The sequence below is a fragment of the Neomonachus schauinslandi genome, chromosome 7 (assembly GCF_002201575.2).
Source record: "Neomonachus schauinslandi chromosome 7, ASM220157v2, whole genome shotgun sequence".
NCBI classification, from domain to species: Eukaryota; Metazoa; Chordata; class Mammalia; order Carnivora; family Phocidae; genus Neomonachus; species Neomonachus schauinslandi.
This window is the reverse complement of record NC_058409.1, coordinates 46,797,891-46,825,328: the sequence shown is the minus strand read 5'-3', so window position 1 is coordinate 46,825,328 and position 27,438 is coordinate 46,797,891. Positions and strand designations below refer to the sequence as shown.

Sequence of the window (27,438 nt, the reverse complement as noted above, 5' to 3'; positions counted from 1 at the left end):
CTTTCTCTCCCTGTCTCTCTTTGTCTCAGGGGAATTTAGAACTAACATTTCTTCCATATTTGTGATTTACCAAAAAAATTAAGTCACCTTAGTGACTTAGTGCCCCAACTAGTCCCTCTTTTTACTTCCTCTTCTTCAGGTCCCAAGACTTCTAAGTAGATGGAAGGGCACAACAAGGATAACACTAGTATTTACAATAACTCAGTGACAGAAATCAACCCCTTTCCCAGCTCGTGCTCCTTCCACATAAAACAGTAGGAAAAGCAAACAATCTATTAGCAAGTCTAGCACTGACCTCATCTCTGTTCCAGTGTGGCTATTATGTTCATATTTTATATTAGAAGGTACAGAAAAACAATTTCTAGAGCTTTCTTATCAGTAAAAATATTAATTGAATAGCTTTTATTGTTCCAAATTAGTGTAACTGGGAAATTGTACCTAGCATGGAACATTGCTTATTGTGGTCAATAAATATTCATTGAATTGGATTCAAATCACTTTTTGTGGTTAGATAATTATTATTTGGGTAATGATAGTAGACTACTAACATACAAAATGTTTTTCCTACTTTTCCTTCAATTTCTTTTAAATAACTTTCGTTCCTATATGTGTTAAGTATAATTTAGCATCTGTTTCCTTATAACACATGACATTTTTCATACAAAAATTCTTTTTTTCTAAGTACTGTTTTAAAGTTATGTACTAATTCACAGGGCGTAATATTCATTTGGAAGTAAATATGAAAGCTTTTACAAGCTAAAATTCCCAAGGGAGGAATACCTTGAGAACGGAACATTTCATTAGAATCAGTGAATTAACACTGTAGTTTTTGCTTTATTAGTAAAACTAATGCATTGAAGGGGGATGGGAGAGGAGATAACCATTGAAAGTGTGAATGTCTTTCTTTCCATTAAAATACCTAAAGAAATTGTTGCATCACTATCAGGACTTATTTCAGAAGATTAAAAAAATGCAAAACCTCCTATTTTTAACAGTTCTCCTTTTTCTCTTTTGAATCATTCATTTTTGCTTTTATAAAAAAATGTCATTTAAAAAAAAACCATTTGGGATTCCCTTTTTTTGGTAACTAAAAAGTTGCTTGTATATTTTTATGAACCCACTAAACTTAAACAGATCTCTTTAGAAAAATAATGTGGATGTATTTTGCTTTCTACAGCCTGAAGTATGTTAAAATAGAAATGCTTTCTTGAATTCCCTCTTCTGGCTCAAGTTACTAGGTGGTCCCAAGTTACCAGAAGTAAAATTTATAAATCTAACCCCTAGTCTAGACATTTTCCAGCACTGACTGCAGTTCAAAAAATATTAATGTCTAGCCGGCAAAGTGAAACTCCCCCCAGTGATTTTGCAAATGACTAGAAAGTTAACCTTTTGCCAACTGCTCCTTCTGTGCATGGAGGTTATTAAAAAGAATCCAGGCATTTATAAGTATGGGCTTTTTAAGACTGAAACACCTTGGCTTGACCCTTTGTGTCTCCTTCTGTTTATTCAGGCTTGGCCTCTGTGGCTGGAATGTGTGAGCCTGAAAGGAGCTGCAGCATTAATGAAGACATTGGCCTGGGTTCCGCATTTACCATTGCACATGAGATTGGTCACAAGTGAGTGAGTTTAAGAAAATCAAAATAAATTTTAGAACTCCACTCTTTTGAGCAACTCATAACTACTGTGTGGAGCGCCTGTGCTCAAACATACTTTACTGCCTTTTTGTCTGATTTCAGTAGAGAATGTTATCATTTGGGGTATTGGGATAAATCATCTTAAGAACTGGAGACTTGTTAAATAATCTTTCTGATTCAATGACCCATATTTTTAGAGTGGTGAATGAGACACACTTAAGTTTTGTTATATATATTTGAAATAATTTACCTTTAGCACGGTCTGCTCATCACACAGTTCCTCTAAGTTAAATTGTTTAAATGATCTTTCTTTTCCGCAAGTGACAGTACCTATATATTTTAAAGTCATCATTGATGCCACTACCATAAAATCTACTTTGAGTTTTCACTCTTCATACAGCGGGTGAGCATACCTTTTCCAGACATAAAGTTTGTGCAATCAGTGCCATGTAACTTGTGTTTTCAGGTGTAATATGTCTTTGAAATAATAATTTTAAAAAACCCAACAACAGTCAAAACTGATGCTACAAAGAGTAGTGAGATATCATTCCCATCACCTTTTAGGAGGATCTGGAGTTTTTAATATTTGTTTTAAATAAATCTGTGCCAAAAACAGTCCTATGGCTATCCCCCCACATGCACATACCTAGCAATAAAATCCTTACTTTCTTTTTTTCAAGCAACAGGCAGTAGTAAATGTAAAAGCCTGCTCACATGGAAGGAGAGAAATTTGAAAACTTTAAAAGGATCGTCAAACATTTTTAACTAAAACAAGCCTATTTGCAGGAACTCCTGACATTTGTATGATTTAAGTTTTACAGTCTGCTTTTTGGTAGAGAAAAGGATGGGGGGAAAAGAACAAATAAAAATGAATGTTTATTATATAGTTGCCTCAGAGGTCATTCCCGAGATAAATCTGTAGCTCAGCTTGTTTTGTTTTTTGTTTTTTGTTTTCCCAAAGTGGAGAGTGAAATTGAGTCAGTCTGTTGCATTATTTTGAAGTTTGCGACTTAAATTTTACCAAATTAGTGTTGATTTATGTGTAAATGCGAGTAACCAGCAAGTTTAAACCTAACTTGATTCAGGCATGAGGGAAAGTCAGTATTACACGCCTAAAAATATTGGTATTCTAGTTTTCATTGCAGTAAACAGCAAGGGAACAAAAGGGGAAAGCCCTCTTAACCAGTCAGTTTATCTTCAATGCATGCACTTAAAAGTCTGGCTCATTAATGACTGTCATAATCTTATACAACCAGACTGAATTCAATAGGTTCTGTTAGATTCAATTAAATTGAAAGTTAGGACAAGTAACATACAGCAGATGAATAATATGTGTATGAGAGCACTGTTACCTCATGCAGTCAGAAGTTAGTCAACGTCAACATATGCATTATAAGTCTCCTTCTTGTATGTACTTAAATAGTTGAGGTAAGGGTTTATCTCTCTTTGTATCTTTTATTGAGATGAAGATTCTAACTGACCAACTCTCAGCCTTCCTAGATTTTTGTTATTGTTGTTGGCCTCTTGGGTAACTCCTTTTAATTCTTTTTAAGTTGAATGGTTTATGCTTTATATAGGCAATTATGAAAGAGAAGTGGAATATGAATTAACCTTTTAAGACTTATATGATTTAAAGTAACTTTATTTCACAGTTAATTCTTGTTTGATAATATGACTTCTAAAAATGAGGAGAGGGGGAATCTACAAAATGCTTTATATTGAGAGCCAGAAGAAATGCTTCCATTCAAAAATGTTATTTGACAAGTGAAAAATCAGCTATCCTTCTATGTTCAGTTGATTAATATGTCCGTATCTTCCATTCCCTTTTCCCCAGACAACCTGGGCATGGTATGTTTAACATATCTTTTTCAATAAATCAAATTATTATTTGCTCAGTTAGGGAAAAATCTCTTTTATGAATGAAGATCCCTTTACTTGTTTTTATGATCTTAGGGTTTAGCTTTAAGAAACTTAGCAAGTCAACTCTGGCACAACTCATGGCATCCCTAAAATACCGTGTTCCCTATTCCTCCTGAGACAAAGCAACAGCCATGGTAAATGTCAAGTGTAGTTTTCAGTTAAAGTATATTGAAGTTTTATAACTTGTATCATTTAGTGGGATGGATGTTAAGTGATGTGATGTTATCTGCAGATTTATCACAATGAAGAATATTTGACTATGAGTTACTGAGAAGTGACCCCACTGAATCACTAGACTGTTGGAAGATTTTCTAGTATTCTTTACAGTGTGTAGAGTATGGTTTTGCACCCACTGTATACTTGTGTAGGGATGGATATACTATCTATTTTGAACAGCTATGGGATAACTTTTTTCTTTTGCTAGGCCTTAGTGACCACTTTTTTTCTGGTGACTCGTATGGGGATCAAATTAGTGACCACTTTTATTTCTCTTTGTAAAAACAAGAAATTAATTTTCTTGTAAAATAAAAGATTGAGGGTTTATGCTATATTTAAATAACATTAAATATGTTATTTAGCTTTAATGTAGTTATAAGCCATAGGCAATTAACAAAACCTTATAGAAAAGAATGCTCATTGAAAGATCTTTTAATTAATTAGTTGCTATAGGTTTCAGCAGTGGAAAAAATATGATGTTGAAAAATTCAACCTGACTTCTTGTATATTGAGAAAACTAATGTTTCCATACTGTACAAAAATAATCTTTTTTTAAAGATTTTATTTATTTATTTGACAGAGAGAGAGACAGCGAGAGAGGGAACACAAGCAGGGGGAGTGGGAGAGGGAGAAGCAGGCTTCCCGCTGAGCAGGGAGCCCGATGCGGGGTTCGATCCCAGGACCCCAGGATCCTGACTTGAGCCGAAGGCAGACGCTTAACGACTGAGCCCCCCAGGTGCCCCCAAAAAGAAATAAAAAGACATCTTAAAAGTATTTATAATTTTTAGGGATGCATATTGAAGTATGCAGGACTGAAATGACAGGATGTTTGAGATTTGCTTTTAAAAGAAAGTGAAAAACAGAGAAAGATATGGCAAGAATAACAACGTCTTGAATTTTATTATCTTGATAGTGTATGGATGGGAGTTCATTATGCTACTCTCTCTACTATTGTATATGTCCGATACTTCTTCACAAAAAAGAATAGGTCCTAAGATCATAAATCTTTTAGTTGACTTAGCTCATTTAATATTTAATCATGATTTAGTGAACTATAACTGATTTTGACAAAATTTATGGAAATGTTAAATGTTTTAGTGAAAGCTGCAAGTATATATTGGTCTTGCTTTTGGAAATCGGTATCAATGTTTGGTCTTACCAATAGGGATACAAAAGATTCCTTAGGAGATGATTTTTTGTTTTTTTTTTTTAAAGGAGATATATGGCAGGCTTCAGGATAAAATTGTAAATTAGGTTACTTGTATTAGGAAGCTCTTATTACTATTTTCTTTAATCCAAACTTCCTTTCTCTTGCTACAAATACCTAGGTGTCTCGAAATGTTTGATCAGGGCTGTACTTTCATAATAGAAGGCTAATAATTAATACACTAAGGGAATTTTAGGATTTGGAACTAGTATTTGAGACTGTATTTGGGACGTTAATGCCTTTGTCTAGTTTTGGTATCAAAATAAGTATTCTGTGTGTTCTGGAAGAGTTTGCTTTCCCTTGAGTATGTTTTAAAACATCATTTAAGCATAATTTACATACAATAAAGATACATACATTTTGTGTGTAGTTCAATGAATTATGGCAAATGTATATAACCATTTAACCACCACCACAATTAAGATGTCAGCATTTTCATTACCTGAAAAAGTCCCCTTTTTCCCTTTTTACGTTCAATCTCCACTCTCTTCCCCTTTTCCCTGGGCCCAGACAGCCACAGATCTACTTTCTATCACTATAGATTAGACTTGTCTTTTCTATAGTTCCATTTAAGTCAGCTTATATAGAGGGCACTTTTTGTATCTAGTTTCTTTCCCTTAGCGCAATGCTTTTGAGATTCACCCATGTTGTTGTGTGTATCAGTAGCTTTTATGTTGTTTTTGTTTTTTTTTTTCTGAATAGTATTCCTTATCGATAGCAATAGCAGATACCACATTTTAGTTTTTTTCTAGTTTGGAGCTATTATAATGAATAGGACTGCTATGAACATCTATGTACAAGTATTTGTTTGGACATATACTTTCATTTCTCTTGGGAGGTACTGCTGGTATTATGGTACATGTTAGGTTCACTTTACCATGAACTGTTTTTCAAAGTGGCTAGATACCATTTTGCATTCCCACTAGCAATCTATCAGAGCCGATTACTTCAAGATCCTTGTCAACATTTGTTTGTCTTTTTTATTTTAGCCATTATTATACATTTTAGTGGCATCTCATTGTAATTTTAATTAATCATCTATTTTCTGATAAATAATGTTAGTGATGAGCATCTTTTCATAGGCTTATTTGTCATTCATTATCTTCTTTGAATGTCTATTCAAAATCTTTTTCCCATTTTTTTTTTCAAACTGAGGTGTCTCTTCTTATTGAGTTGCAAGAGTTCTCAGTATATCCTGGGTAAAAAACTCTTTGTCATATATACATAATGTGAATATTTTGTCCAAGTCTATTGTTTGCCATTAATTTTTTAATGTTTTTTTTTTTTAATTCTAAAATTTTAATGAAGTGTAATTTAAAATTTTTCTTGTATGGGTTGTGTTTTTTGTGTGTGTACTAAAATGTCTTTTGCCTACTTCAAAATTGTGAAAATTTTCTTCTATATTTTTGTCTAGAAGTTTCATACTTTCAGCTTTTATATTAAGATCTATGATCTATTCTGAGTTAATTTTTAATTTTTTTTTTAAAGATTTTATTTATTTACTTGACAGACAGAGACACAGCTAGAGAAGGAACACAAGCAAGGGGTAGAAGGAGAGGGAGAAGCAGGCCTCCCGCTGAGCAAGGAGCCCGATGCAGGGCTCGATCCCAGGACCCTGGCTGGGATCATGACCCAAGCCGAAGGCAGATGCTCAACAACTGAGCCACCCAGGCACCCCCTGAGTTAATTTTTTTGTATAGTATGAAGTAAAGGTTGAGGTTCTTTTTCTGTCGCAAGTATCTAGTTATTTTAGCATGATTTATCAAAAAAAATTGGTTGTAGTTTTTTTTGTTGTTTTTTTTGGTTGTAGTTTTCTTACATTATCTCTCTTTTTTAAAATTTTTATTTTTTTAGAGAGAGACAAAAGCATGAGTGGGGTAGGGGAGGGGGCAGAGGGAGAAGGAGGGAGATAATCTAAATCAAGCTCCACGCCCAGTCCAGCCCCCATGTGGGGATCGATCTCACGATCCTGAGATCATGACCTGAGCCAAAAATCAAGAGTCGAATGCTCAACTGACTGAGCCACCCAAGTGCCCCTCATATATTTCTTGAGTTTTGGTATCAGAATATAGTCATATAAATTGAATTAGGAACTGTTCTATTTTCTGGAAGAGTTTGTATACATAAGGTTGATGGTATTTCTTCCTTAAATGTTTGATAGAATTCACCAATGAAGTCATCTGAGCCTGGAATTTTCTTTATGGGAAGATTGTTGATTAATAATTCAGTTTTTATATTAAATATAGGATAGCCCATTATTTAAATCTTTTGAGTTTTTTTTGTTAATTATGTCTTTCAAAGTATTTAGATATTTCAACTAAATTGTCAAATTTATTATAATATTCTTTTATTGTCTTTTTTAATGTCTTAAATAATGATATTCGACGATTCATTCTTGATATTTGTAATTTGTGTTTTCTCCTTTTTTCTTTTTTTCCAGCTTTATTGAGATATAATTGACATATAACATTGTATAAGTTTAAGGTGTACAACGTGATGATTTGATACACGTATATATTGCGAAATGATTACCATGATAAGGTTAGTTAACACATCCATCACATCATATAATTACCTTTTTTTGTGTGTGTGGTGAGAACATTCAAGATCCACTCTCTTAGCAACGTTCAAGTATATAATACAGTATTATTAACTATAGTCACATTACATGAGACCTTCAGAACTTATTCATTGTATAACTGGAAGTTTGTACACTTTAAATATCTCCCCATTTCCTTCACACCCTAGTCCCTGACAACCACCAGTCTACTCACTGTTTCTAGGAGTTCAGCTTTTTTAGATAACACGTAAGTGATATCACACAGTATTTGTCTTTGATCTTACTTTTTTCATTTCATGCCCTCAAGGTTCATCCTCAGTGAAACAAATGGCAGGATTTTCTTCCTTTTTATGACTGAATAGTATTTGAGAGAGAGAGAGAGAAAGAGAGAGTTTGTGTGTGTGTATTTATATATCACATTTTCTTTATCCCTTTATCCGTTGATGGACACTTAAGTTGTTTCTAAATTGTGACTATTATGAATAATTCTCCAATGAACATGAGGGTGCAGATATCTATTTGAGATAGTCGTTTTATTTCCTTTGGCTGTATAACCAGAAGTGGGATTTCTGGATCATATGGTAGTTCTACTATTACTTTTTTGAGGAACCTCCATACTGTTTTCCATAGTGACTGTACCAATTTACATTCCCATCAACAAGGGTTCCCTTTTCTCCACATTCTTGCTGGCATTTGTAACCTATTGTTTTTTATATTTGCCATTCTGATAGGTGTGACGTGGTATCTCATTGTGCTTTTGATTTGCATTTCCCAGATGATTGGTAATGCTGAGAACCCTTTTCCCCTATATTTTCTTCCAGGAATTTTATGGTTTCTGGTCTTACACTTAAATCTTTAATTCATTTTGAGTTAGTTCTTAGGAGTTGTGTAAGATATGGGCCCAATTTCATATTTTTTGCAGGCCAGTTTTCCCATCACCATTTATTGAAGAGACTATCTTTTTCACATTGAGTATTATTGGCACCCCTTTAAAATGTTAGTTGACTGTGTGTGTGTGTGTGTCTTTCTGGGTTTCCTATTCTGTTCCATTGCCTCCAGTTTTGTGATACCACTGGCTTTGTTGTTTTTCAAGATTGCTTTGGCAATCTTATGTCTTTTGTCATTTCATACAAATTTTAGGATTTCTGTGAAAAATGTCATTGGAATTTTGATAGGACTTGTATTGAACCTATAAATGGTTTTGGGTAGTTTGAACATTTTAACGATATTAACTCTTCCTATCCATTAGCAAGAGATATCTTCAAATTTATTTGTCTTCTTCAATTTCTTTTATCAATTTCTTATTGTCTTTAGTATACAGGTCTTTTGCCTCTTTGATTAAATGTATTTCTTTTTTAAAAAATTTAATTAGGGGCACCTGGGTGTCTTAGTCAGTTAAGTGTCTGCCTTCGACTCAGGTCATGATCCCGGGATCCTGGGATTGAGCCCTGCATTGGGCTTCCTGCTCAGTGGGGAGCCTGCTTCTCCCTTTCCCTCTCCCTCTCCCACTCTCCCAGCTTGTGCTCTCTTGCTCTCTGTCAAATAAATAAATAAATAAAAATCTTGAAAAAATGTAATTAAATGAATTTTATTTAAAATTCATATTTAAAATATTTAAAATATAAAAATTAATTCATTTAATTACATTTTTTAAAAGTAAGCTGTACACCGAATGTAGGGCTTGAACTCAGGAGCCCAAGGTCAAGAGTCACACACTCTACTGACTCAGCCAGTCAGATGCTCCTGATTAAGTTTATTTCTAATGATTTTATTTCTAATGATTTTATAGTTTTTGATGCTACTGTATATGGTATAATTTTATTTCTTTTTCAGATTGTTCATAGTTCTAGTGTATAGAAACACAACTGATTTTTGTATGTTGACTTTTGTAGTCTGCACTTTACTGAATTTGTTTATTAGTTCTAACCATTTTTTGGTGGAGTCTTTTGGATTTTCTATATATAAGATCGTGTCATCTCTGAGCAGAGATAATTTTACTTCTTCCTTTCTGATTGAATGCCTTTCATTTTTTTTTGTTGCCTGATTGGTCTGGCTAGGACTTACTATGTTGACTAGGAGAGGTGGGAGTATGGAGGATACTCTTGGTTAGATACTCTTTCTGATCTTAGAGGAAAAGCTTAAAAGTTCACCATTGATTATAATATAGCTGTGGGCCGGTCATATATGGCTTTTATGATGTCGAGGTTTGTTGCTTCTATACACCCACATTGTTGAGAGTTTTTAAAATGAAAGGACGTTGAATTTTGTTAAATCCTTTTTCATTATCTACTGAGATCCTCATATGATTTTTATTTTTCATTCTATTAATGTGATGTATCACACTTACTGATTTGCATGTGTTGAGCCATCCTTGCATCTCAGGGATGAATCCTACTTGATCATGATGTGTGATCATCTTAATGTATTGTTAAACTCGTTTTTCTATTATTTTGTTGAAAATTTTTGTATCTATATTCATCAGGGATATTGGCCTATAGTTTTCTTGTCTTGAATGTATTCTGGCTTTGCTATCAGGGCAATGCTGGTTCCTTGTAAAAGACTTGGGGATATTTGTTTCTTTTCAGTTTTTTGGAAGAGTTTAAGAAGGATTGGCATTAATTCTTTAAATGTTTAGTAGAATTCACCAACGAATTTATCTGTCCCTGGGTTTTTCTTTTTTTGGGAGCTTTATGGTTACTGATCAATCTCCTTACTTGTTAATGATCTGGTCAGAATTTCTATTTCTTCATGATTCAGTCTTAGTGGGTTATGTTTCTGGGAATTTTTCCTTTTCTTCTGTCTTATTTAATTTGTTAATGTATCATTGTTTGTAATTGTCCCTTATGATTTCTGTATTTCTGTGGTATCAGTTGTAATGTCTTTACTTTCATTTCTGACTATATTTATTTAAATTTTTTTTTCGAGTTACTCTAAGTTTTGTCAGTTTGGCTTATCTTTTCAAAAAAGCACCTCTTGATTTCATTGATCTTTTCTATTGATTTTCTATTCTCTCACTCATTTCTTTTCTGATCTTTGTTATTTTTTCCTACAAAATTTGGCCTTATTTTGTTCTTTTTTTTTCTAGTTCTTCAAGGCACAAAATCACATTATTTATTTGAGATCTTTCTTTTTTTGTAATATCAGCATTGATCACTATACTCTTCCCTCTTAGAATTGCTTTTGCTAGTATCCTAAGTTTGGTATGTTGTTTTTCCATTTACGTTTGTCTCAAAGTAGTTTTTTATTATATTTTGATTCCTTCTTTGACCCATTGATTGTTCAGCAATGTGTTGTTTAATTTCCCTGTTTTTGTGAATTTTCCTGCTTTTTTCCTGTTGATTCTTCATATCATACTACTGTGGTGATAAGAGTCTTGGAATGATTTCAGTATTTAAAAAAAAATTTTAGGGTGTACAGCTATTATTATAAATATAATCCATACTCATTTTAGCAAATGTTTATCTTTGTGCCAAGTGTAGAATTCAAGAATATCAACACCCAGCAATCCCATCATAACTGAAATTCAAATTGTTCTGTTGCATCCATTGTGGGTTTTTTTTTGTTAATGGTATGGGCATACTAGTATGCCCATGTACTGTATATGCATTATTATTTTTTATTAAGTTCTTAATTTTAATTCCAGTATACTTAACATACAGTGTTATATTAGTTTCAGGTGACAATATAGTGATTCAGCAATTCTATACATTACTCAGTGCTCATCATGATAAGTGTACTCTTTAATCCCCTTCACCTATTTCACCCATCCCCCACCCACCTCCCTTCTGGTAACCATCAGTTGTTCTCTGTAGTTAAGAGTCTATTTCTTGGTTTCTCTCTCTCCCTCTTTTTTTCCTTTGCTTGTTTATTTTGCTTTTTAAATTTCACATATGAGTGAAATTATATGGTATTTGTCTTTCTCTGACTAATTTACTTTGCTTAGCATTATACTCTCTAGCTCCATCCATGTTGTTGCAAATGGCAAGATTTCATTCTTTTTTATGGCTAAATAATATTCCATTGTGTGGGTATGTATACACACACACACACAGAATGGAATATTATTTATATATAACATCTATATCCATTCATCTGTTGATGGACACTGGGGTGCTTCCATAATTTGGCTATTGTAAATTCAATATTTTTAAATTTGTTAAGACTTGTGTTGTGACCTATTGTGTGATTTATCCTGGTAAATGTTTTGTGGGTGCTTGAGAAGAATGTGTATTCTGCAAATGTTGGATAGAAAGATCTATATAGTGTCTAAAGTGTAGCTCCAGTCAGATGTTTCTTCATTTTCGGTCTGAGTGATGTATTGTTGAAAGTGGGGTATTAGAATCCCCAACAATTATTATATTGTGTTTATTTCTTGTTTTAGTTCTGTTTGTATTTGTTTTACATATTTTGGGAATCCAATATTGGGTGTGTACATATTTATAATTGTTATATCCTCTTTATAAATTGACCCTTTAAGATTATATATGAATTACTTTGTCTCCTATTACAGCTTTTGAGTTAAAGTCTGTTTTGTCTGGTATAAGTTTAGCTATCTCTCTTCTCTTTTGGTTTACATTTGCATGGAATATCTTTTTCCATCTCTTCACTTTGCACCTATTTTTTCCTTAAAGCTGAGGTGAGTCTCCTATAGGCAGTGAATAGGTCAGTCTTATTTTTTTATCCATTTTGCCACTCCATGTTTTTTGATTAGAGAATTTATTCCATTTACATTTAAAGTAATTATTGATATCTGAGGACTTAGTAATGCCATCTTATTATTTGTTTGCTGGCTCTTTTGTAATCCCTTTGTTCCTTTCTTTCTTGCTGTCTTTGTGAATGGATATTTTCTGTGGTGGTTTGTTTTGATTCTCTTTTATTTATCTTTTGTGAACCTACGGTAGGTTTTTGCTTTGTGATTACCATGACCTTTACATTAACCATATTATAGATATAACAGTTTGTTGTAAGATAATAACAGCTTAACTTCCATTACATACAAAAACTCTCCTTTAATAATTTTCCCACCATATTTTACATTTTATATCACAATTTACATATTTTGTATGGCATATCAATTAAAATTATTGTAGCTATAGTCATTTTTATACTTATATTTTATTCTTTAACCTTTATACTAGAGTTAACATACCATCATATTATAATATTTAATATTCTAAATTTGTCTATATACTTTACCAGTGTGTTTTATATTTTCATTGTGTTCTCATGTTACTTACCAGCATCCTGTCATTTCAATTTGAAGAACTCCTTTAAGCATTTCTATTTCTAGTGATGATGAACTATTTCATCTTTTTTAGGCCTAGAAATTTTTTATTACTCCTTCATTTCTGAAGGACAGCTTTGCCAAGTTAAATGTTCCTGGTTGGCAGTTTCTTTTTTCTTTTTTCTTTTTTTTTTTTTTTTGACAGAGAGAGACACAGCAAGAGAGGGAACACAAGCAGGGGGAGTGGGAGAGGGAGAAGCAGGCTTCCCGCGGAGCAGGGAGCCCAATGTGGGGCTCAATCCCAGGACCCTGCGATCATGACCTGAGCCAAAGGCAGACGCTTAATGACTGAGCCACCCAGGCGCCCTGGCAGTTTCTTTTTTCTTTCAGCACTTTAAGCATATCCCAATCTCTTTTGGTTGCAAGGTTTCTCCTGAGGAATCTGCTGATAATCTATGGGGGTTCCCTTGTATGAGGAATTTTTTTCTTACTGCTTTTTTTTTTTAAGATTTTATTTAATTAATTAATTAATTTATTTTAGGGAGAGAGAGTGAGTGTGAGCCAGGGAAGCGGCAGAGGGAGAGAGAGAGGCAGAGAATCAGAAGCAGACTCCACGATGAGCGAACCCATAAGATCGTGACCTGAGCCAAAATCATGAGTCAGACACTCTACCAACTGAGCCACCCAGGCTCCCCTTCTTAAAGTTCTCTGTCTTTGATTTTAGACTGTTTTATTTTAATTTTTCTCAGAATAGATATTTTTCAGTTGAAACTACTTGGGCACTTAAGAGTGTCATGAACTTGGATGTCCAATCTCTCCCCAGATTTGGGACATCCTCAGCCATTATTTCTCTAAATAAGCTTTCTGCCCTTTTCTTCCAGCTATCTCTTTTTGGGACTCCAATAATGTATAGGTAGTTTCTTTTAATAGTATTCTGTTATTCACATAGGCTTTCTTCACTCTTTTTCTTTTTTTTCTTTCTTTTCTGATGAGATTTCAGTGGACTTTTCTTTGAATTCGCTGGTTCTTTCTTCTGCTTCGTTCAGTCTCCTATTGAAGTTCTCTATTGAATTCTTTAGTCATTGTGTTCTTTAGCTCCAGGGTTTTTTGTTTGTTTGTTTTTTAACTCTATTTGTTGTTGAACTTGTCATTTTGTTCATGAATTATTTGTCTAATTCTTTTTTTTTTTTTTTAAGATTTTATTTGTTTATTTGAGAGAGACAGAGATAGCAAGATCAGGAACACAAGCAGCGGGAGTGGGAGTGGGAGAAGCAGGCTTCCCCCCGAGGAGGGAGCCCGATGTGGGACTCGATCCCAGGACCCTGGGATCATGACCTGAGCTGAAGGCAGATGCTTAATGACTGAGCCACCCAGGTGCCCTATTTGTCTAATTCTAATTTCATTTACTTATCTATCTGTGTTTTCCTACAGTTCACTGAATTTCTTTAAAAAATTATTGAGTTTTTTGTCATACAGTTCATAGATCTCTATTTCTTTAGGGTTAGTTCTTAGAGCTTATTAGTATCCTTTAATTGTAGAAATTTACTTGATTCCTTGTGATCTTTGTATCTTTGCATTGGTATCTGTGAGTTTGAGGAAGCCATTTCCTCTTCCAGTCTTTCACAGACAGCTGTGTTGTGGGGCTACTGATGTGCTTTCTTGCTGGGGCTGCCTGTCATATGTGCTGCATGGCTGCCTGGCATCACTGTCCAGACTTCCTGGTCAAGCAGTGCTGGAGGCTGTGCTCAGATCCAGTGACTTGCTTACTTGTGTGGGTGGGTCTCTAGAATGTGTCCATGGCTGGGACAGGCCAACTGGTAGACACCCAAACCTAACAGAACTATTGATCAAGTTGCCTGGCCAGAAGAGGCCACTGGCTCAGATGTGCACTTGCCTTGAGCCACCTGGTTGGGATCTCTGCTAAGGGGCCACCTCTGTCTAGCAGGAATGTGAAGTGCTAATTGCTATAAGCTTGTGTCCTTTCTCTCTCTGTCTTTAGCTGGTTCCCCTAGTGATCCCTATGACACAACTAAGTGGTCCTCCTGGTAAATGTCCTGGAATGCTGGGGGAACTGGATGCCATATTGGGCTCTCTTTTTTCCACTGGAGAAACTGTAGGCTCAGGGGGACCCACTTGGTGCAGTGCTGCATAGGCCTGAGAGGATGATGTAGTCAAAGTAAAACTGTACCTCTTACCACTCTAATGTAGTTTTTCTTGTTGTTGTTGTTGTTGTTTAAGGGGGTGCATCTGCCTCACCCCTGAGTTCTGAAATCTTCACAAAGGTGTCTGACTTATGGATATTTGCTAGTTGCTTTTTCTGTAAAGGGGACTAAAGTCAGGAATTACCTATTTTGCCATCTTGCCAAGGTCACTTCTTTTCTTCTTGATCAATATAGCTTTAGGTTTTTAAATTCTATTGTTTTCTTTCAAAAATTTTTTGATTTCATTGATTTTATCCATTGCATGCTCATTTAAAAATTTTGTTGTTCTGCTCTTTATTTTTTTCCTTTCTTATGCTTACTTTAGGTTTAATTTCCTTTTTTTTTTTTTATTGTTTTAAAGTAGAAGCTTAGTTCGTTTATTTTACATCTCCCATCTTTCATAAGACCTAAAGTTATAAATTTCTTTGTGGGCTCTTTTTTAGCAGCATATGACATTTCATTATTGTGCATTTTCATTTTCATTTAGTTAACACTGTTTTTTTTGTGATTTCTTCTTGGATTGTGGTCAAATAATATATTCCATTATTTTGATTCTTCTAATTGAAACCTGCTTTACAGTCCATTATATTTTCTATCTTGGTGAATGTGTCTTGCATCCTTGAAAAGAAAGTGTTATTTGTTGTTGGGTGGGATGTTCTAGCATTTTCAATTAGATCCATTTGTTTGATAGTGTTGTTTAAGTCTCCTATATTCTTACAGCTTTTCTTTATAGTTGATCTACCCATTTTTAATAGAGAAGTTTAAAATCTCAACCAATGTATAGATTTGTCCATTTCTCCTTTCATTGCTCAGCTTTACTTCATACATTTTGAAATTTTATAATTACATGCATTCACAATTAGAATATATCTTCTTCTTTTTTTTTTTTAAAGATTTTATTTATTTATTTGACAGAGAGAGACACAGCGAGAGAGGGAACACAAGAAGGGGGAGTGGGAGAGGGAGAAGCAGGCTTCCCGCGGAGCAGGGAGCCCAATGCGGGGCTCGATCCCAGGACCCTGGGATCATGACCTGAGCCAAAGGCAGACGCTTAATGACTGAGCCACCCAGGTGCCCCAGAATATATCTTCTTGATTAGTTGATTCTTTACCATTATAAAATATCTCTTTTTATCCTTGTTAACATTACTTTTCTGAAATTTACTTTGTGTCATTAATATAGTGATCCTAGCTTTCATCTTATTGTTTGCATGGTCTATCTTTTTTTAATTCTTTTACTATGAGTTTACTTCTGTCTATATTTAAAGAGAATTTCTTTTGGACAACTTGTAGTTGGGTTTTGCTTTGTTAATCCAGTTAACTATTTCTACTTTTTAATTGTATTTTTTTGTTCATTTACATTTAATGTAATTAGTGGTTTTTGGTCATTAATCTAGCACTTGTTGTCTAGTTTTTCCTATGTTTTTGTTTCAATTTTCTCTTAATTACTTTAAAATATGCCATTTTATCTTCACTATCGGCTTATTAACTACTCGTTTATCTATCATCTATCTATGTATCTATGTATCTATCTATGTATCTATGTATCTATGTATCTATCTATGTATCTATCTATGTATCTATCTATGTATCTATCTATCTATCTATCTATCTATCTATCTATTGTGGTTGCCTTATAGTTTACAATGTGGATCTTTAATTTATCAGTTTATATCCAAATAAAATTGTTGCACTTCATTTGTCACATAAGATATAATTCATTTTCCTCCTCCCATCCTTTGGTTATTGTTGTCATATATTTTGATTCTTCATATGTTATAAATCCTAGAAGTCCTTGTTATTATTTTTGCTTTAGACAGTTAATTTTTTTTAGAAAAATTAAAAAATGAGAAACAATATATTTTATACTTACATACATATTTTATACCATTTCTGGTTCTTTTTTCGTTCTTTCATGTAAATCCATATTTTCATCTATTATGTTCCTTCTCCCTGAAAACCTTCCATTAGTGTTTCTTTTTTTTTTTTTTAAGATTTTATTTATTTGACAGAGAGAGACACAGTGAGAGAGGGAACACAAGCAGGAGGAGTGGGAGAGGGAAAAGCAGGCCTCCCGCAGAGCAGGGAACCTGATGCGGGACTCGATCCCAGGACCCTGGAATCATGACCCAAACCGAAGGCAGACGCTTAACAACTGAGCCACCCAGGTGCCCCCCATTAGTATTTCTTAAAATGTAGTTTTCCTGGCAACTTATTCTCTGAACTTTTATTTGTCTGAAAATTTTTTATTTTACCTTCACTTTTAAAGGATATTTTCATTGGATTAAAATTCTCCATTGGCAATTTTTTTGAGCAAAGGCACCTGAAATATAAAGGAACATGATGCATCATGATGACTACCTGGAGCTTAATGATGCTTGATGGTGAAATGCCTAAACAAGATGTTGTGAATGAAACTGGTGAGATAAATAAGAAGTAGATGATACAGGGCCTTATGTATGTAATAAAGAGCTCGTGTGTTATCTCTTAGGACAGTGGAAAGTCACTGAGTAATTTTTAATAGAGATAGTATGGTCAGATTTTCATTTTAGATTAGGTCACTCTAGACACTGCATGAGATTTGACTTCCACAGAGGAGAACATGCTGCTGCAGGTGTCTAAATTAATACTAGTAATATTATTTTAGAGGGTCATTGTCATGTTCCAGAAGTATAAGCACAGTGAATGCACACAATAATAAATATTTTCTCCATTATACAGATGAATTAAATGAGACAAAGAAATTAAATGGTTAAGTTTGGGTTGAAGACAAACCCTCTGGCTCTAGCATGGCTTCTAAACATTCCTGATTTACAGGCTAGAGATTATGAGGGTTGGAAATTGGGTGGTGGCATTTGGATAGATTAAAGATATATAGTTATTTTTTTAAAGATTTTATTTATTTATTTGTCAGAGAGAGAAGCAAGGAGCCCGATGCGGGACTCCATCCCAGGACCCTGGGATCATGACCTGAGCCGAAGGCAGACGCTTAACTGACTGAGCCACCCAGGTGCCACAGATTAAAGATATGTTGAAGAGATAAAATTAGCCGGGTTTGATGCTTGATTGAATAGGAGTGATGAGGGAGGGAAAATTAAGGATTACTCTCATCTTTCAGCCTTAGTGAGTGAGACACGTCAGTACCACCTGCTGAAATAAACGTGGAACCAGTTTAATTGAAGGAGTAATGAATTATTTTTATGTTAGGTTAAGCCTGTAAGACATCCAGGTAGAAATGTACAGATGGCAATTAGATGTAGAAGTCTAAAATTAATGAGATAGGTGCGGTCTAAATATATAAATTTGGATCTCATCCATAAAGGTAAAGTCCTAGAGAACTGGCATAAAGTGAAAAGAGCAGAAGGACCAGAACTGCATAAATAATACCTAGTAATCATTTAAAGTTTAAGCTTTGGTAGTGCTATTTAGACAGGATGAAAATGTAAATATATTTAAGACAGTTAGGAATCCTCTACTCTTTTAACACCTGTCTCCTTGAGAGTAAGGACCATTACTTATTCATTTTTGTGATATATACTCAGTCTTTATATACTATATACTCAGTCTTTATCTGTGAGAAAACAGCTCTTTAAATACTAAATCCAAAAGGAATGGAAACCTCACAATTTATCTCTGCATACTTAGTCTTTTGCATTAATATCATATTTAACTTTTTTTTGTGTGTGTGTGTTTACATTTCACTGGTATCTTTTTTTACTGAAATATAGTTTATACAATGTTACTTTGGTTTCAGGGGCACAACATAGTGATTTGACAAGTCTGTACATTATGCTGTGCTCACCACAAGGGTAGCTACTATCTGTCACCATACAATGCTATTACTATACCATTGATTACATTTCCTATGCTGTACTTTTGATCCTTGTGACTTACCTTTTCCATTACTGGAAACCTTTATCTCTCTCCCCCTTTCACTCAATTTGCCCCTCAACCCCCAACTCCCTCCACTCTAGCAACTATCAGTTTGTTCTCTGTATTTAACATCATACTTAACTTTTGATGCTACTGTGAATATTGAATTCTGAACTAATATAGAAAATATCTTTATATTACATTATATCACATTAATATAATAAAATGTATAATCATTTTTAAACACTTGGGGAATTGATAAAGTAATTATTGAATTATTTAATTTTTATAGCAATATTCCTTTTTTTGTGACATCAAGCATGAGAAATGTCTGTGATTTAAGCATTAGGTGTAATAAATTTAGAAGTGCCTAATTTAATTTTAAAATCAAATTTTGAACATGATGTTTGAGTGTATGTCTAGGTATATGTGGAATAGACTATTAGGTTATGTAATGTCTGCAGTTGGGGAAAAACTCTATAATTACTTTTTAACTCAGTACTTCCTAATACTTGAGTAGATTGTTTCAATTTTTGTTTGATATTTGTGTTAAGCATTAAAACATAATAATTCTTGTACTTACTCTATAAATATGTAATACATATTTATGTATTTAGTTTTAAATATAATACACATTCTCTTTATTGTGGTGGTTTGGAATGGAACCTGCAATATATCTGAGGTATGCCTGTATATGAAAAACAGCTTGCTGGGATTTTGAGTGAGATTTAATGAATTTTGAAATTAAGTTGGGAAGAATTGACATCTTCAGTATTCAGTGTCAGTATTCAGTATCAACAATGTTGAGTCTTTCATTCCATGAACACAATATCTCTCCATATATTTGGATCTTCACTTTCTCTCATCACATTTTGTGGTTTTCTGTATATGGATCCTGTACATATTTTCTTAGATACATAGCTAGGTTTTTTTTTTTTTTTGGTACTATTGTAAATGGTATTGTATTTTAAACTTCCAATTACAATTGTTCTTTGGTAGGGATGCCTGGGTGGTTCAGTTGGTTAGGTGTCTGACTCTTGATTTCAGCTCAGGTCATGATCTCATGGTCGTGAGACTGAGCCCCATATCAGGCTCCCGCTCAGCATGGAGTCTACTTGAGATTCTCTCTCTACCTCTTCCTCTGTCCGCCCCCCCACTTGCTTGCTAGCTCTATCTCAAAATAAACAAAATCTTTAAAAAAAAAAAAAAGAGGTTTACAATTGTTCTTTGATAGTATATTGAGAAGCAGTTGACTTTTGTACACTCAATCTCACATTCTGTGACTTTGCTATACTTTTGGATTCATTCCAGGAGGTTTTTTGTCTATTTGGAATTTTGGACAGACAACCTATCTATCTGTGAACAAAGACAATTTTATTTCTTTCTCTCCAATCTCTGTATCTTTTTGTTCATTCCTTCCTTCATTCATTCATGTATTTATTTGCTTTTGTCTTACTGCACTAGCTAAGATTTCTAATATGATGTTGAATAGAAATGGTGAGAGGACAGAGTTTCCTTGAAAGTTCTTAGTCTTAGGAGTGCAAGTGTCCAGTTTCTCATCATTAAGTGTGGTAACTAGAGGGTTATTTTGTAGATATTATTTATCAAGTTGAGGAAGTTGCCTTTTATTTTTTGCTTGTTTGAAGAGTTTTTATCATGAATGGGAGTTGGAGTTTGTCAAATGATTTTTCTGCATCAATTCATATGATTATATGATTTCTTTCTTTAGCCTGTGGATATGCTGGATTACACTGGTTGTTTTTTTAATATTAAATCAGCTTTGAATACCTGAAATAAATCCCAGGTGGTTGTAGTAGATAGTTCTTTTAATACATTGTTGGATTTGATTTGCTGATATTTGTTGATGACTGTTGAATGAGAAGTATTAGTCTTTATTTTCCTTTCTTGTAATATCTTTATTTTTTTGTGGTATTAAGGTAATGCTGGCCTCCCAGAACAAGTTAGAGATGTTCCCTTTGCTTCTATTTTCTGGAAAATATTGTGGAAAATTGCTTTAATTTCTTCCTTAAATGTTTGTTGGAATTCACCAGTGAAATTTTCTGGCTTGGTGTGTTCTATTTTGAAAGGTTTTTAATTTTTGATTTAATTTCTTTATACACAGGCCTTTTCAGATTATAAATTTCTCTTTGTGAGTTTTTGTAGTTTGTGTCTTTCTGGGGAATTGGTCCATTTCAGTTATCAAATTTGTCAACATGGAGTTATTCATAGTATTCCTTTATTATTTTTTTTATGTCCAAAGATCAGTAATGATGAACCATCTTTCTGATATTGGTAATCTGTGTCTTCTTCCTGTTTTAGTTGGTTAACTTGGTTAGAGATATATCAATTTTATTGATCTTTTTAAACAATCAGCTTTGGTGTTTCTTTGTTTTCCTATTTTCAATTTCATATCTAAGTTTTATTTCTTTTCTTCTATATGTTTTAGTCTTAAATTGTCTTTCTTTTGTTTTCTAGGGTGAAAGCTTAGATGACTGATTTTAGATCTTCCTCCTTCTAATATATGCATTCAGTGCTATAAATTTCCCTGTAAGCACTGCGTTTGCTGCATCCCACAAATGTTGATAAGTTGTATTTTCATTTTCATTTAGTTCAAAATGTTTTTAAATTTCTCTTGAAAGTTCCTTGACACATATGTCATTTATAAGTATGTTGTTTAATCTCTAAATATTTTGAGATTTTCCAGCTTTTTTTGTTATTGATTTCTAGTTTAATTCTCTTTTGGTATAAGAATGTATTTGTATGATTTTTATTCTTTTAAATTAGTTAAGGCCTAGAATATGGCCTCTCTTGGTGATTATTCCATGCAAGGTTGAGAAAATATTTATTATGCAGTTGTTGGATGGAGTATTCTATAAGTGTCATTTGGATCAAGTTGATTGACAGTACAGTTCAGGTCAAATATATCCTCACTATTTTTTTTCCCTGCTTGATATATCAATTACTAAAAAAGGGTTGTGGAAGTCTCCAGTTATAACAGTATATTTTGCATTTCCCCATGCATTTCTATCAGTTATTGGCTCAAATATTTGAGCACTTTGTTGTTAAATGCATATACACTAGGGATTTTTGTCTTGGAGAATTAACCCCTTCATTTTTAAGAAATGTCATTCTTTATTGCTGTGAATTTTTGTTTTCCTGAAGTGTGCTTTGTCTGAAATTAATAGAACTACCCCAACTTTCTTTTGATTCATGTTATCATGGCATGTCTTTTTCCATGCAGCCCTTACTTTTAACCTAATGGGATCTTTATAACCATAGTTGATTTTTTTTTTGAACATACAGTTCAGTCTTGTATTTTTATTCACTCTGACAATTTCTTTTAATTGATGTGTTTAGACTATTCATATTTAAAATGATTATTGATGTAGTCAAATTAATATCTACTATGTTTATAACAGTTTTCCACTTTTGCACTTTGTTTCTTTTCCCTCTCTTTTTCTACCTTCGGTAGTTTTTTTTTTTTTTAAGATTTTATTTATTTATTTGAGAGAGAGAGAATGAGATAGAGATAGAGAGCATGAGAGAGGGGAGGGTCAGGGGGAGAAGCAGACTCCCTGCTGAGCAGGGAGCCCGATGTGGGACTTGATCCCGGGACTCCAGGATCATGACCTGAGCCGAAGGCAGTCGCTTAACCAACTGAGTCACCCAGGCGCCCCTACCTTCGCTAGTTTTAATTAAACATTTTATATGACTTTATCCTATCTCTTCTCATAGCTTATCAATTATAGTTATTTTAAAAGATGTTAATGTTTGCTCTTGAGTTTAATATAAAATTTTATAGAAAATGTATTTAATAGTATATACATATGTATTTAATATATTAATAAATTATTATGTAAGTTATAACTAGTCTAAGTCCACCTTCAAATAATAGTATCCTGCCTCATATGTAGTACAATACCTATAACAGCAGACTTTTAGGGGTGCCCAGCTGTCTTAGTTAGTAGAGCATGGGACTCTTGATCCTTGGGGTCATGAGTTCAAGCTCCACATCAGGGGTAGAGTTTACTTAAAACAAAAACAATAGCAGCATACTTTTAATTACTTATTCCTGTCTCTTATGACGTTGCTGTTCTTCATTTCATTTAGCCATTTAATATAATCACCAATATTTTTCCTATTATTAGTTTTAAGTTATCCTTTGTATTATTAAGAAAGATAGATTTTGTTTGTTTTATTTATTCCTTTTCTGTGCCCCCCCTTTTTTTTAATGTAGACCCAAGTTTCTGACTGATATAATTTTCTTTTTTCCTGAAGAACTTCTTTTCATTTCTTGTAGTACAGGTCTGATGATACATATTTCCTCAGTTTTGGTTTGTTTGAAAAAGTATTATTTCCTTTTCACTTTTTAAAAAAGATTATTTATTTATTTATTTGAGAGATTGTATGTGTGAGGGGAGGGTCAGAGGGAGAGAGAGAATCTCAACCAGAGCCCCCTGAGCATGGAACCCAACATGGGCTCCATCCTGACACCAAGATCATGACCTGAGCCGAAACCAGGAGTCTGATGCTCAACCAACTGAGCCACCCAGGAGCCTCATCTTTTTCACCTTTGAAGAATAACTTTACTTGATATAAAATTTACATTTCTGATAAGAAATTGTTGTTATTTCTACTCTTATTCCTCTAGAGGTAAGATAGATTCCCCACTGCCCCCTCCCCCCCCACCACTGCCCGGCTTCCTTTAAGATTGTCTTGTGTCTTTTATTATCTGTAGTTTGAATATGATATGCATACATGTAGATTTTTTTTATATTATCCTGTTTGGTATTTAAACTTCCTGGGTCTTTGGTTTGGTGTTTGTCATTAATTTTGGAAAATGCTTGGGCATAATTCTACCACATAATTCTTTATTCTACTTTTGATATTCAAATTACATGTATGTTACACCTTCAGATATTGTCCCAAAGTTTCTGGATATTCTGTTTTGTTTTGTGTGGGTTTTTTTTCTTTTAACTCTTTTTTATCTCTGCATTTATTTTGGGAAGCTTATGTTGACCTCTATCATCAAGCTCATTAATTCTTTCCTTGTTGACCGGTCTAAGGATGAGACCATCAAAGGCATTTGACATTTCTATTATAGTGTTTCTGATTTCTGGCATTTCCTTTTCATTCTTCCACAGAATTTTCATCTTTCAGCCAGCAGGACCTATCTGCTCCTCCATATTGTCTACTTTTCCATTAGAGCCCCTAACATATTAATCATAATTAATTTAAATTACCTGTTCCTTGGGGCACCTGGGTGGCTCAGTCGTTAAGCGTCTGCCTTCGGCTCAGGTCATGATCCCGGAGTCCTGGGATCGAGCCCCACATCCGGCTCCTTGCTCAGCGGGAGGCCTGCTTCTCCCTTTCCCACTCCCCCTGCTTGTGTTCCCTCTCTCGCTGTCTCTCTCTCTCTGTCAAAAAATAAATAAAATCTTTAAATTACCTGTTCCTTAATTACAAAATTTGTATCATATCTGAACCTAGTTTTGATCCTTGTTTTGTCTCTTTTAACTGTGTTTCAGCATGCCTTCCCATTTTTTATTTAAAGCCAGACATGATATATTGTGTAACAGGAACTGAGGTAAATAATCCTTTAATGTAAAGTAAGAGACATTCTGTCAGTAATTGTTAATGAGTGAATTAATTCTGTATTGTTATATTGTAAGGTATAACTCTAAAATGAAGCTTATGGTTCTTTGGAGGCTTTATACCCCTTGGAAGAAGCAAATGAACTTTTATTTTTCTGGCATAGCAACATGTTTAGTCAATGAGCGGGCCCTGGGTGGCTCAGTCAGTTAAGTGTCTGCCTGTGGCTCAAGTCATGATCCCAGGGTCATGGGATCGAGCCCCACATTGAGCTTCCTGCTCAGCGGGAGTCTGCTTCTCCTTCCCTCTGCTCTTGTGCTCTTGCTCACTCTCTCTCTCTCAAATAAATAAATAAAATCTTAAAAAAAAAAAGAAAACATGTTTAGTCAGTGAAACATGACTGAAACATGTTACTCTGTCAGTTGATGAAGCTTCAGAGTTGTATAGTGCCATTATTTACACAAACTAGTAATACTATTCATGATAATGTTGTTTTATTTCTCATTTATATTAGATTGTGTGAATCCATTATAATATTTTATATTTTTCAAATTAGATTATATTGCTACTATTATTTAAATGGTACTCTATTATTGTGTTTTCATAAGAATTACCTTTGGTCAGGGCCATTAAGATGTCAAAATTATGTTACCTATCTGTCCACACACACATATACACATGCACACACGCATATACAATATATGTACCATATATATTTTCATATATAGGCAGTCACATATGTAGACGTGTTCTCACAGTAGCTAAAACAAATGATAATAATGTGAAGATTTTATAAAGACTTTAGAAAAGTTACTATAATAATGTCAAATTATTTCAATAATTAAGCCTTTGCCATGATATACATTAATGACAAAAGTAGGTAAGACCAGTCGGAGAGTTACTATATTAAGTTTCTTGAGTCACAGAATAAAGTAAGTATACTTATATTTGGATGTGTTATAGAAATAATAAAACTACTAAATAAAGTAGAAGTTAGTCACCACTAACTTTAGGAACTTCGATGAGGCATTACCTTCATTTTTCTAGAAAAACAAAGAAATGGATTTGTAGGCAGACACCATCATTGTAATTTATTGGTATGGATTTCAACTGCTATAAGCCAATTCAGTTACATTTTGCCCATAGTATAAGGAAGATTATAATAGCAAATGTTTCTTTGTTCCAGCTACTTTCCCTATTTTTGCCATAATTATTATACATATGCACATAAATATACACACATATATGCCACACCCAAAATCTTGGTATATATTTAATATCTTGTTTCCTCTGGTCCCTGGCATCTTTGTAGTTAGATGAAAGAAAAAAAAGTGTAAAGTAGTAGTAGAAAAGATGTAAATGTATTGCAGTGATTTCATTGCCTTTGGAAGCCTGACTTCCAACTCAGAAGTGTTTATACTAAACGTGAACATTGCTATATACAGGTGTATAAAGAGTCTAGGTCCTCAATTCTGCTAGGCACCTCCCCCATTAAATATTGTTCTAAATAAATTCAGCATCTTGAGTTCACTTAGTTTAGTAAATTATATATAAAGTCCAAAAGTAGAATTGAGTTTCAAACTCTGTTTTAGAAAACTCATGAGCAAATTGTAACAACTATCCTATTGGTTAACTATTAAATCTAAAAAAGTGTGCGAGATATGGGTATAAAAGTATATCCCTTAAATTTCATCAGTGCTTTATTGCAACAAGTGATTCATAGTCAAGATCAGTTAAGAATAAGAACAGATCAAAGAGATCCCAAATGGAAAATACTTCTGAAGAAAGATGTCCTCTTATTCCCTTGTATTTTTCTGCTACAATGGGAGGGCTTAGTTTTGAGATTTTGTAGTTGTCACAGGTTAGGCTCTAATTACCTCATCACTTTTTAAAGAGATATTTAATCATATTTAAAAATGTCAGAAAACTATTTTTTAATTATGTAATTATGTATGTGTTATCTATTTATTTTTTCCTTTAATGGCAGACTTTGAAAGTACATGCTCTATGTACTGGTGATTGTTTAAAAAAATGCAAGACAGAGTTTAAAGTGCCATGATTATCTAACAAAAACAATGGTGCTGATATATTGGCAACATGGTAAAATTAAGGTTGCTTAGATACAAAAATTGAATTAAGCATTTTAAGATTTTCCTTAGCCATATAGATCTTCTGTTTGGTTTAAAACATGTGTTATGATTTTAAAAAGAAGTCCAAACTAAACGCATATTAATTTATTCTTGTAGTCTATGCTTACTCTTTTTATTGTTACAAATCTTCCAAAAGAACCAATAAGGATTGTGTACCAAAATCAAGAGTAAGCCACTATTTTGTGGTTCAAACTATAGTACTGTCAGAATGTTTAGTCATATAATATATGGTGAAATGATGTACAATGTAATCACAAATAAGCTACCTCTTATATATCCTAAAAAATAAAAAGACATAAATTCTCTTCTTATATATCACCAGGCAAATATATGAATATTTGCCATACATAGGAAATATTGTTTTGTTAAATATAGCTTCAAAGGAAAAACTCATTTGCATAGAAAACTATGTAATTTACTGTAGAAAAATATTTGAGAAAAGCATGTATATCTAGAGATTGATGCATATGATAGACTCTCTGAGTTACAGATGCTTTATTTAATGAATAACCTTTATTGAGACAATCTCTAGTCTCTGTATAGCAACTGACTTGTCTCTGACTGGTGATGTCACCTATTTTGACCCAAGCTCTTACCTTTTTTTCTTTTATTGCTTATTGTATGATGTTATATATTTTTATTACATTATTCACCATCAAGGGAAGTATATCCAAATGATACTTCCCAAATTCTGTTTTTCATGGTATATATTTGATCAATGGGTAGTCTCTCACTCATGCACAATTTGATTCCCAAGACTTACTGAGTACCCGATATATTTGCCTAACATAGAGTATATTGTGGATACAGTGATGATGAAAGCAAAGTTCCTACCCTAATGGAACACAGCCTTTTTACTTTT

The 27,438-nt window shown here is 33.6% G+C and overlaps 1 protein-coding gene across 1 annotated transcript in view; it reads left to right on the top strand.

Moving 5' to 3' along the window:
* ADAMTS6 (ADAM metallopeptidase with thrombospondin type 1 motif 6) overlaps positions 1-27,438 on the top strand; it is a 306,464-nt gene that overhangs the window by 129,003 nt on the left and 150,023 nt on the right. The window contains exon 8 of the mRNA XM_021702211.1: positions 1,511-1,616. Coding sequence (XP_021557886.1) covers positions 1,511-1,616 — 106 coding nt within the window. The remainder of the gene's footprint in view (positions 1-1,510; positions 1,617-27,438) is intronic.